Raw genomic sequence first — 12,741 nt, forward strand, 5'->3', positions numbered from 1 at the left:
GACAACACTGGACCTATGGGAGGATGATAGTAAGAGGTAGCATCATCGGATAATGGGGTAGAACCATTGACAAAGCAACTAACATAGAAAGTGTTTATGAAACACATGGAAAATCTAGGACTCCGGCTAGTACCTAATTGGACCTAAGTGCAAATGGGAGTTGTTAGATAGTTTTGTATGCCCTTAGCTTTAATCAAAATGATGTACTTTGTGAGTTTATTGTAAATGAATAAAAGTGCATATTTGATTCATGTTCCCTTGGTATGTTTCTCTGTAATACCCCTAAACTGGACACTTAATGAGACTCGTGCTAGTTTAGAATGTTCATAGTCAATGGGTCGGTCTAGGGAGACCTATCCTGACAAGGCTGACACTGTGGTGCCACCAAGTCGGTTGGGGTGGCTTGTCTCAACTATCGGGGTGAGACCCTAGGCACATAAATTGTAGGATTAATTGAATCTTTGAACTGGACCAGATTTCCAGTATTGCCCTGGACCTTGGAGATTGATGGGCAAAACTAAAAAGTTACACTCGACCCCTAGACTCGATTATGATACAGCACTAGGTGTCGGATTGGGCTGTTTTTGATGTACTAATCAGTGAGATCCTTAGCGGGGGTCAAAACCTGGGTATGTTGGGATAGTCTGAGAATTCATCTGAGTGGGTGATCATAGTGATAGGATTAGCCCCTTTGTCAGACAAAGGTAATGATCGGGGATGCATTCTCACTGATGGAAACCAAGATTGCCAGCAGCCGATTTCAATCGTTGAAAATTGTTTTGAAAAATATATTTTATATGAGATATAAAAGTATATATTTTATGGTTTCGAAATGATTTGCAAAAGATTTTAATTCCCGGGATCCATATAAGAGAGAGTGCAACACTGTTCCTTGTAGCCGAGGGAGAGGTCCTCTTTTGTCGGGCAGTGTATGATCATTATGGGCTGAGAGGTTAAGTGTAAGACCATTGAGGATAATAACTGATGAGCTAATCTTGCATCTGCCCATGGTCCCTGGGTGTTACAAGGTGGCTTGGCCCAAGGACCACTTAGGGTAAGTGTTGGGCCCATAGATCCCATCTGATGGGTTTCGGGAGGTGCACTGTCCATAACAGTGTATTCGGCCAGGCCTTGTAACAAAGTGATGTGTGGCTCATTGTGACACTAGCAAGTGCACTAGCCGTTCAAGTAATAAAGTAGTGAGTGAAGTATCGTTCCCACGAGGATTTAGGAAACAATTACCAATACTAAATTGAACATTTCTTATCTGATCAACAAATAAATCAAAACTCTAATGAAAGCTAAGAAATCCTAAATTAAAATCTATCTAAATCATTGGTCCAATTGCCTTCAATTCAGGTTAGAAGAGTAAGCAGTAAATGTCAATCTCAGAATTCAGCAATCTATCAATTTGGATCATTCGAATGAATCATGATTGAGCCTTGGTTTGATGAAACCCCAAGGTCATGAACAGCCTCTCTCAAGCGCATGTTCATCCTATGCATGAGTGACGGTTCTTCTATCTCTAGCAAGAATCTAATCCCCATGCATGCATTTCTTCAAACACTTCTAAGGCATCAATTCAAATCTGAATTGATCACCAACTGAATTGTGCAAGTTATCTCTAACCTTGCACTCAATTCAGTTCTTGAATAGTAGATCTGAATTCCTAGAGTCTCTCTCAAGCACTCTAGGAATTCCAAGCTGTAGATTAATTCGCCCAATCTGAAATTTGCAGATCTGAATTCTCTTTCAAGCAATTCAGATCTTGCAATCTCAGATCTGAGAATTCAGATCTGAGATTTGAAGGTTAGTTGGCCGAATTGATCTGCAATCACACCCTTATTCAAGAAACTTCAAGTACAATGCATGATCATTTGAATGAAAAAAGAATTAGATTGCTGAACTGAAATTTTACAAGCTGAAATACATCAAGGAAGAATGGAAACAAGGAGAAAGAAGAAAGAACATATAACTAAGAAACTGAATTCAAATCAAAAGAGAATGAAACTACAAATGATTTATTACAAAAAATCTTTGAATCACAATCCCTCAATTCGAACTCACCTTCTTCTTCTAGCTTGCTTGTCTTGAACTTCCTTCAGCCCTTCTTCTTCTTCTTCCTTGCGCCTAGCCTTCTTCTCTTCTCTTCTCTCAAGGTGGCTGAACCTCTAAGAGTGGGAGAGCCTTTCTCTCAAGCAATTGAACAACTTTCTCCCCTCCTAGAGGCCTCCTTATATAGTTTTTCAAGGGGGCTCTTGCCCCTTCTTGAAGCCTCTAGAATGGGGTGTATTACACCCCTCATGAACCTTCTAGAGTGCTCCCTCCTTCTCTTCAAGAAACTCCTAGAAGTTGCCGCCCCTAGCTCCCTTTGGGCTGCTATTTGGGCTACAACTTAGCTTGCTTTTGAGCTCATGTGGGCTACACTATAGGCTGTTATTTGGGCTAAAAATGGGCCTTCCTTGCTGGGCTGAATTCTCCTCATAGCTAGGCTTTATTTTCTGGGGTTTTCTCAAGGAATTCACTTGCTCTTTTTGGGCCGAAGTGCTCTCTCTTGCTTCCACGACCGGGCTGGACTGAAATTGGTCTTTTTGAACCTTCTTTTCTTGCCTTTTTCCTTCCTTCTCTTGGATTGATTATCCCTGAACCTATTCTTAGCATTAAGCTAAATTAAGGCAAAAATTAATAAAACCGGCATAAAAATCCATGCTAAAGTCCTCAAAAATTATAGATAAATTGTAAGTTCATCAAATACCCCCACACTTAAGCTTTTGCTTGTCCTCAAGCAAAGACATCAGCCATAAACTTAACATTCCCCCCTTCTATTCTCACCATTTACCTGGTGAACTTTTTAAGATAGAAATGCATTGAGTAGTCGGAGAACTTTTGTAAGTGCTCAACTCTTATTCTTGTAAATTACCAATTAAGATATGTATCAGATCCAAGGAAAGGAGAATATGAATTTCATCATAGTCTAGCCTTCACTCCTAATTCATATATAAATCAGCTCCTTAATTGTCAAGGTTAATAATCAAATTTCACTAAGTTTCACATTTGTAACTGAATCTCAATGAGAGTTCAACTTTAGAGTGCCCCTTTGAACCTTAGCTATCACCACAATTTCTTAATTCTAGGGGTGAGTGCATCTTATGCTCCATCTCACCCTTTTCTTTTTTTTTTTTTTTTTTTTTTTTTTTTTTTTTTTTTCGGTGTGAGTGCATTTTATGCTCCATCTCACACACTTTTCTCTCTTTTTTTTTTTTGGTGTGAGTGCATCTTATGCTCCATCTCACACTGGTCACTTGCTTGAGGTAGGTAAATAGGGCTCATGTTCTAAGCTGCTAGTTTTACTATTCAGCTCAGAATAGCAGAGTCAATTTGGGCTTTTGTCCTTCTTTGCAATTATTGAACCTCAAGAATTAGCACTTCAGATGTGCACTAGCTCTCTTGACCATTAACAATGAAATCAAGGGCTTCCATACACATGAAGGAAGTTAGGGCTAGTCATGCTGAAAGGCATATTCAGCTCCCCTTTTCTCCTGCATAAATCAAATTGGGTCATTTACAAGAATAAAAACTTAACAAGTACATCAGTCTCCCTCAACTCATTGAATTCCTTCTTAAAAAAATCATCAAATAAATAGTAATGAACTTGAGGGGTTCCAGTCTTTTTTTTTTTTTTTTTTTTTTTTTTTTTTGTTTTTTTTTTTGTTATGTCATTGCCTGCATATGTGTGTTGGGGTGCATGGTTTCAGCCCCCATACCCTAGCCTCGGGCTCACTCCCCCACACTTAAGATGAACATTGTCCTCAATGTTCGTAGTGTTAGGCAGTAACAATAAAACTAGCAAGAGCATCATCAAGTAATAGGAGGTATTTAGAGGACTTCCCTGAAGATCATTCTTAAATTCTGCAATATGTTGTCGGTGGAAAACTTCTTCTGCTAGAAATCACTTGCAAACTAGAAGAGGAGATCAGTATCTTTATTCAATTAAATTCTAAGAAAAACTAACTAAACTTAAATGCTATGAAAAATAAAAACAAAAAGCAAGTAAGACAGTTTATGACTAAGTATCTGAATTGGGAATTCTCCCAACAGCCTCTTGTTCCCTTGGGTTTACCATGGTGTTACTAGGTAAGGTACCCGGAGCCCTTTCTGAAATCATCTGTGCCAGCTGCCCAACCTGAGTTTCCAAGTTCCTTATCGATGTTTCGTTTTTCTGAAATCTATTTTCCGCACTAGCTATGAACTTGGTCATCAGCTCCTCCAAGTTAGATTTTGGTTCCGGCTGATAGAAGTTTTGGTGGAAAGGCTTAGGTGCATGCTGATTCAGGTGGCCTCTCCATCCGGGGTTATGGGCATGATGGTACTGATTTCCTGGCTGTCTTGTAAAGTTGCCAACAAAGTCTACTTGTTCTGTGGACTGAAAAGTCTGACTGCCAACTTGGAATTCAGTGCTATCATGGCCTCCCCCACACTTATCATACTGTATATGCATAGCTTCCATCTGCATCTCATCAAATTTTTTGCTAAGTGCTCCTATTTGTGCAGAGAGAGCTGTGTATGTATCCACATTATGAAGGCCATGCTGCTTTCTAACTGGTGTCCTTTCTGAATGCCATTGGTAGTTATTGGCTGCCATCTCCTCGATGAGTGCATGGGCAACCTCGGGAGTCTTATTGTTTATGGAGCCCCCAGCTGCTGCATCTAAGATGGTCTTGTTTGAATCGGTCAGACCATTATAAAATGTTTGCACCTGCAGCCAAATCGGAAGGCCATGGTGAGGAACCCTCCTTAGTAGCTCCTTGTAACGTTCCCAGGACTCATAGAGAGATTCCCCCTCTTGCTGGAAAAAAGTAGTGATGTCATTCCTCATTTTAGCAGTTTTAGAAGGGGGAAAATATTTAGAGAGAAAACGGCTGGCCATTTCGTCCCATGTGGCTATAGATCCTGCCGGTAATGAGTTCAACCAAGCTTTGGCTTTATCCTTCAAAGAAAATGGGAATAACCTCAGCCGGATGGCATCATCACTTACCCCATTGTGTTTGAAGGTGTCACAGATTTCCAAGAAGTTAGCAATATGGGCATTCGGATCCTCATGGGCCATACCACAAAACTGAACCGTATTTTGTATCATTTGGATTATGGCCGGTTTAATTTCGAAGTTATTGGCAGCAATAGTTGGCCTGATAATGCTGGAGACAGTCCCGGTGAGGGTAGGCTTGGCATAATCCATCATAGTTCTTTGTTCAGCCATTTCTTGTGCTTCTTGTCTGACTTGCTTAGCAGCTCTCAAACGGACACGGAGAGTCCGTTCAATCTCCGGGTCGTAAAGGATCTCTTCCAGTTCAGGTCTGCTTGTCATAAACTGTAAAGGTCAAAGCAATAAAAAGGCCAATATTCACAAAAGAAAATAAATAACTAATCCTATTACAACTGAAAATGTAAAGTGAAGTATTGGAATATACAAACCTACATCCTAAAATAAATAAATGCAGCTAACTAAAAGCATATCAACATTTTATTCAATATACAGAATTCAGTAGCAATTTACAAACAGGTCTGAATTCAGTAATCTCTGAGTAGAACAACAGTTTACAAATTCCTCTTCTTTATATTGCTGAAATCAGGGACGGGATTTAATTACACAGATCTAAACTGCTGAGAGCTGAAATCTCAGTAGCTACTGAGAACAGTAATATACAGTTATGAAATCTTAGCAGCTACTGAGGACAGCCAAGTGCGGATCAGCAGTGATTGTGTTCAGGTCTGAGTTTCATATTAAAAGGCTCTTCTGTGCTACTGAAGGTCAATACACTAAACTGAAGTCAATGTACAAAGGATTGATAGCAATTCAGACATCAGTTCTACACAAAATTGAGATCAGCTCTGAAATCTCAGAAGCCACTAAGAACAACAATAAATATAATAGCAGCTGCTGATAACAGTACAGTTGTGCTCAGGTCTGATTTCCATATTGGAAGGCTACTAAATATTAGATCTGAGCCCACTGTTTTGATGAGCTATGCATCACCAAACACCAGATGGAGTAGCCATACTAAAACTGAGCAATTCAGTAGGATAACCTACTGATATTAGCAATGAAACATGCTGTATACAGATCTGCACAAAACCGAAATCAATCAGTAGAAAAAAATAATCTGAAATCAGACCTGTATTCACCATGGTGTGGATGCTGGGATCTTATTTTCTTTTTCTTTTCTTTTTCTATTTTTCTTTTCTTTCCTTCTTTTTTTTTTTTTTTTTTTAAAGGAAGAAAACTAAAACAAAATACAGCAATGCAACCAAAATCTTTTTGGATGAGTGCAGGTCTGATTGATGAATGCAATTCAGATCTGAACTCATTTTGAGATTTATTTATTTATTTATTTGTATTTTTTTTTTTTAGAACCAAAAGAAGAAGAGAAATTTGATTTGCATAAGCTACATTAAAACTGAAACTAAGGATGGAACAATCAAGTATCAAGAGAAGAAACATGGCTCCATCAATGTAGCCCTTGATGGAGTATACACTTATTGGAATGTAGTACACACGGCTGCACACACCCATTCAGATCTGTTAGACTTTCTATTCATGCACAGCTGAAATCAGAGCTATCTATCTTGAAAAAAAAAATTTCAAAGATCTGCCTAGGACAATTCACAATGCCAATTTAGTAATGTTAATTGTAATACAAACCTGTTCAAAACCTGCCCTGGTTCAGTCTTGCTGTAGCAGGTCTGCTATAGTAGCCCTGCTATAGGTCTGAACTCTAATAGAAAAATGGTGTGGAAGTGCCACTTTTCATGAAATCTCTTGAGGCATAAAAAAATTCTCAGATTAAATATACTTTTCTTCAACCAAATCAGCTTAGATAGATCGGAGTACAAGTTATTTAATACAGCAAAGTATGCCCTGTATCCTGCTCTGTTCACAACCCCAGTTCAGATCTAGGTGGTTGCAGATCCGAATTTCTTCAACCATGACTATCCAATTGTTTTTGGGAGATAGCAGATTTTTTGTAGGGTGTATTGGGGTGACGATAACCCCCAATTATCCTTTAAATTTACATCAGTTCAGGTCTGAGTTCAAGAGAACTCAGATCTGAACTGTTGCAGATCTGCTACAGCAGAACTCAGATCTGAACTCAGATCTGAGTTCTGATCCGAATCCTTGGTTTCCATGGTTCTTTCTCTCTCTCTTTTTTTTTTCACTATCTAAATATATATTTTTTTTCTTTTTGCAACGAAAGAAAAGAATAATAAAGGGCTGAGAACAGATTTTTTTTTTTTTTTTGAGTATTGCAGTTCTGCTATAGCAGAGTTCAGGTCTGAACTCAAGTCTGAGTTCGGATCTGAAATCTCAATTGCCTTACCTTCAGTTATTGCTACCAAATTGTTTTTTTTATTTTTGGGGAATAGCAGAAGTGCCCTAGGGTGAATTGGGGTGGTGATGACACCTAATTCCCCTCAAAATTTCATCAGTTCAGGTCTGAGTTCAGAGGAACTCAGATCTGAACTGTTGCAGATCTGCAATAGCAGAATTCAGATCTGAACTCAGATCTGAGTTCTGATCCGAATTCTCAATTGCTCCTCTGGTTGTTCAAAAGATCTCCCTTTTTTTTCTTTTCATTTTATATATATATATATATATTTTTTTTTTGTAATGGAAAAAGAAATAAAATTCTGAAACACAAGCAATTCTTTTCAGCTGAGTGCTGCAGATCTGAAATCTGCTGATCTGAGTGCCGAATGCAACTCAGATCTGCAACACTCATGTTTTTTGTGAAATTTTTTTTCTTTTTTTTTTCTTTTTGAAGGGAACAACATCAAGATTGAATAGAAATCAAATATGCCTTTATTAAAATGAAACTGAAACCAGAAAAAGAGAGTAATCTACTTAAGAAAGAAGAAACATAACTACATGAGTACAGCAGTTGCAGTCCAAGCTGAAATAAAAAAGTTAGCAAATTAACCCAACTATGAATGCAATGCTGAATGAGATCAGATTAAGAATGCTCAATGTTTCCTAATATTGCTTCTCTAAATCCCCGGCAACGGTGCCAAAAACTTGATGTGTGGCTCATTGTGACACTAGCAAGTGCACTAGCCGTTCAAGTAATAAAGTAGTGAGTGAAGTATCGTTCCCACGAGGATTTAGGAAACAATTACCAATACTAAATTGAACATTTCTTATCTGATCAACAAATAAATCAAAACTCTAATGAAAGCTAAGAAATCCTAAATTAAAATCTATCTAAATCATTGGTCCAATTGCCTTCAATTCAGGTTAGAAGAGTAAGCAGTAAATGTCAATCTCAGAATTCAGCAATCTATCAATTTGGATCATTCGAATGAATCATGATTGAGCCTTGGTTTGATGAAACCCCAAGGTCATGAACAGCCTCTCTCAAGCGCATGTTCATCCTATGCATGAGTGACGGTTCTTCTATCTCTAGCAAGAATCTAATCCCCATGCATGCATTTCTTCAAACACTTCTAAGGCATCAATTCAAATCTGAATTGATCACCAACTGAATTGTGCAAGTTATCTCTAACCTTGCACTCAATTCAGTTCTTGAATAGTAGATCTGAATTCCTAGAGTCTCTCTCAAGCACTCTAGGAATTCCAAGCTGTAGATTAATTCGCCCAATCTGAAATTTGCAGATCTGAATTCTCTTTCAAGCAATTCAGATCTTGCAATCTCAGATCTGAGAATTCAGATCTGAGATTTGAAGGTTAGTTGGCCGAATTGATCTGCAATCACACCCTTATTCAAGAAACTTCAAGTACAATGCATGATCATTTGAATGAAAAAAGAATTAGATTGCTGAACTGAAATTTTACAAGCTGAAATACATCAAGGAAGAATGGAAACAAGGAGAAAGAAGAAAGAACATATAACTAAGAAACTGAATTCAAATCAAAAGAGAATGAAACTACAAATGATTTATTACAAAAAATCTTTGAATCACAATCCCTCAATTCGAACTCACCTTCTTCTTCTAGCTTGCTTGTCTTGAACTTCCTTCAGCCCTTCTTCTTCTTCTTCCTTGCGCCTAGCCTTCTTCTCTTCTCTTCTCTCAAGGTGGCTGAACCTCTAAGAGTGGGAGAGCCTTTCTCTCAAGCAATTGAACAACTTTCTCCCCTCCTAGAGGCCTCCTTATATAGTTTTTCAAGGGGGCTCTTGCCCCTTCTTGAAGCCTCTAGAATGGGGTGTATTACACCCCTCATGAACCTTCTAGAGTGCTCCCTCCTTCTCTTCAAGAAACTCCTAGAAGTTGCCGCCCCTAGCTCCCTTTGGGCTGCTATTTGGGCTACAACTTAGCTTGCTTTTGAGCTCATGTGGGCTACACTATAGGCTGTTATTTGGGCTAAAAATGGGCCTTCCTTGCTGGGCTGAATTCTCCTCATAGCTAGGCTTTATTTTCTGGGGTTTTCTCAAGGAATTCACTTGCTCTTTTTGGGCCGAAGTGCTCTCTCTTGCTTCCACGACCGGGCTGGACTGAAATTGGTCTTTTTGAACCTTCTTTTCTTGCCTTTTTCCTTCCTTCTCTTGGATTGATTATCCCTGAACCTATTCTTAGCATTAAGCTAAATTAAGGCAAAAATTAATAAAACCGGCATAAAAATCCATGCTAAAGTCCTCAAAAATTATAGATAAATTGTAAGTTCATCACAAAGGCTGGGCTAAACCCATGCGGATGATGTGTAGATCAATGTTTTGGTCCCATGCCATACAAGGAAGCCCAACTGGGCAGCAGTTTGAAAGGGTAAATGAATACATAACCTTAAATGGGCCTTAAGCCCATTTGAACTAGGCTAATTTGATTAGTCACTTAAGGGGCGAATTCTGAGATGGATAAGCTGATAGGATTGGGCCCACACCCTATCCACTTAGAGAGTCCAAGATCTAAATAAAACTTCCTAATTAGATTAGGAGATGGCTGATTTAATCTATAGATAAGATAAGGGTTATCCCTTATCTTAAAGGGACTTCTAATCCAGATATGATTTGGGTTAGCAACTCCTAATGGGATTAGTTGTTGATCCCTTTAAGTCTATAAAAGGAAGAGGGGGGCCGCAACCTTTAGACATCACAAACAGGCAATACACATCATTGTCTTCAGAGCTGAAATCACAGAAGAAAGAATCTGCACCCTGCAAATACTCTCTTGCCGCCTCCTTCCTACAGCCGCCACCTACAGCAGTTCGATCTCCAGTTCTTGGGAGAAATCAAGATTGGATCTTGATTCCAATCTTTTGGAGAAAAGATTGGTGGGAGTTGTATTCACAAGCCGTTCAGGTGATTGTTGAGAAGGATCAAGTTCTTTTGGAAGAACACTGCTGATTCTGCTCCACCCTACACTGCGCCATCTTCAGTGGGAGCAGATTTTGGATTCTTCCTTGGGCTTGAACACCTCCATTGGGAGATACTACTTCTCTGTATTAGGTATTATCTCTCCCTTCTCCTTTTGGTTCAGATCTGGTTCAGTTTATGGTTCAAGAATGATCATTGAAAATGTGATTTTCTAAATGGGGAATTCATTTCCCAGTTGAATGGAGAAAAAAAAATTTGAAATTCGCCCCCTTATTCCGCAATCTTTGGGCGTCCACGTGATCGATTTCCTTTCCCTTCAAAATCTTCACTAATTTTGTCTAAGTTTCCCTACCTTTCCCTTCCTTTCCTTACATTTTCCTTCAAACCAAACATAGCATAAAGAAGCAACTGGAGTAACTCCTGCAATTGACTGCACTCTTGACAAGTCGAACAACTATCAACTCTACCAAGTTATCTTTTGCATGGATAAATCTGGGCCTAACTTCATTGATTGACCCTACTACCCTAAACCCACTTGTACTTCGGCATCAGGTTTCATCCTTTCAAAGGTTCAGTCGCTGAAGGGATCCACCTTGCTACCTGAAGTGTTACTCTCTACTTCTACTCTAGTAAATAATCACCTTTGCAGGTGAAAGTGAAATTAATGTAGAATAAATATATGGATGGATTCATGCACAAGTTTTCCCTTTGTGATGTTTCATGCATATGTTATTCGTTGTTTGAGGATCAATGCTACTTTAAGATGGAAAAGAATAGGAGAAAAGATAGAACAAGATGACATTAACCTGAAAGCTCTGGACATGTTACCAATGCTCTCTAACGATAATAGAAGCGAACTACACAGTTATGTTTAATGAAAGCTTCATTAAGAAATCTTCTTTTCACCATCTCTTCTTTCCATCCTTTTTGCATTTTGCATAATAAGTTCAGCTTCTTTTCACTGGTTCGTAATCCACCAAGAGTTTAATGAGCTTAAGCAAATAATGATTGTCTTAGGTTCCAATGTGGATTGGTTGATATCTCAAATCATGGAAAACCCACTTCACACACCCCCATCAGAAGTACTTTGTCCCTATCAGCCCTGGCAACATTTGCATCCACTTCCATAGTCAATAGACCACCACCTCAACCAGTATCCCCGTTCCATCAACCATCAGTTCATAGATGTTCATCTGGTGCACTTGTAATGACCAAGAACTCTCTTGTCATTTCGGCCCCACCCTAAACAACTCCACACTATGCATCATCTTCCAAGCCGACATCACACATATTTGTTAGACAGTTTTGTATGCCCTTAGCTTCAATCAAGATGATGTACTTTATGAGTTTATTGTAAACGAATAAAAGTGCATATTTGATTCATGTTCCCTTGGTATGTTTCTGTGTAATACCCTTAAACTGGACACTTAATAAGACTTGTGTTAGTTTAGAATGTTCACAGCTAGTGGGTCGGTCTGGGGAGACCTATCCTGACAAGGCTGACACTGTGCTGCCACCAAGTCGGTTGGGGTGGCCTGTCTTAGCTGCCAGGGTGAGACCATAGGCACATACAATGTATGATTAATTGAATCTTTGAACTGGACCAGATTTCCAGTATTGTCCTGGACCTTGGAGATTGATGGGCAAAACTGAAAAGTTACACCCGACCCCTAGACTCGATTATGATGCTGCACTAGGTGTCAGATTGGGTTGTCTTTGATATACCAATCAGTGAGATCCTTAGCGGGGTCAAAACCTGGGTATGTTGGGATAGTCTGAGAATTCATCTGAGTGGGTGATCATAGTGATAGGATCAGCCCCTTTACCGGACAAAGGTAATGATCGGGGATGCACTCTCACTGATGGAAACCAAGACTGCCGGCAACCGATTTCAATCATTGAGATTTGTTTTGCAAAATATATTTTATATGAGATATGAAAGTATATATATTATGGTTTTGAAAAAGGTTTTAATTCCCAGGATCCATATAAGCAGAGAGTGCAACATTGTTCCTTGCAGCCGAGGGAGAGGTCCTCTTTTGTCGGGCAGTGTATGATCAGTATGGGTTGAGATGTTAAGTGTAAGACCATTGAGGATAATACTTGATGGGCTAATCTTGCATATGCCCATGGTCCCTGGGTGTTACAAGGTGGTTTGGCCCAGGGACCACTTAGGGTAAGTGTTGGGCCCATAGAGACCATGAGATGGTTTTTAGGGGGTGCACTATCCATAACAGTGTATTCGGCTAGGCCTTGTAACAAAGGCTGGGCCGAACCCATGTTGTTGATGTGTAGATCAATGTTAGGGTCCCACACCATACAAGGAAGCCCAACTGGGCAGCAGTTTGGAAGGCTAAATGAATGCATAACTTAAATGGGCCTTAAGCCCATCTCGAACTGGGCTAATTTGATTAGTCAC

General features: G+C 39.3%; 1 protein-coding gene and 1 non-coding gene across 3 annotated transcripts; one reads left to right on the forward strand and one right to left on the reverse strand.

Moving 5' to 3' along the window:
• Positions 1-3,665: 3,665 nt before the first annotated feature.
• LOC148861206 (uncharacterized) lies at positions 3,666-9,122 on the reverse strand. Of its 2 annotated transcripts, none has more exons than XM_088941233.1 (2): positions 8,998-9,122; positions 3,666-5,354 (listed from the first exon to the last, which is right to left on the reverse strand). In XM_088941233.1, the coding sequence occupies exon 2, from the start codon at positions 5,255-5,257 to the stop codon at positions 4,067-4,069; it is 1,191 nt and encodes a 396-aa protein (XP_088797359.1). In that variant the 5' UTR covers positions 5,258-5,354; positions 8,998-9,122; the 3' UTR covers positions 3,666-4,066. The 2 variants fall into 2 exon arrangements, with proteins under 2 accessions (XP_088797359.1, XP_088797358.1); XM_088941232.1 differs by having other exon boundaries at positions 3,666-6,123.
• Positions 4,773-4,879, forward strand: LOC148861207 (small nucleolar RNA R71). The gene has a single exon (XR_016095315.1). It is a non-coding gene; the product is annotated as a small nucleolar RNA R71 (small nucleolar RNA).
• Positions 9,123-12,741: the final 3,619 nt, after the last annotated feature.

Source organism: Nelumbo lutea, chromosome 4 (assembly GCF_056320005.1).
Source record: "Nelumbo lutea isolate HS-2025 chromosome 4, American lotus-T2T, whole genome shotgun sequence".
NCBI classification, from domain to species: Eukaryota; Viridiplantae; Streptophyta; class Magnoliopsida; order Proteales; family Nelumbonaceae; genus Nelumbo; species Nelumbo lutea.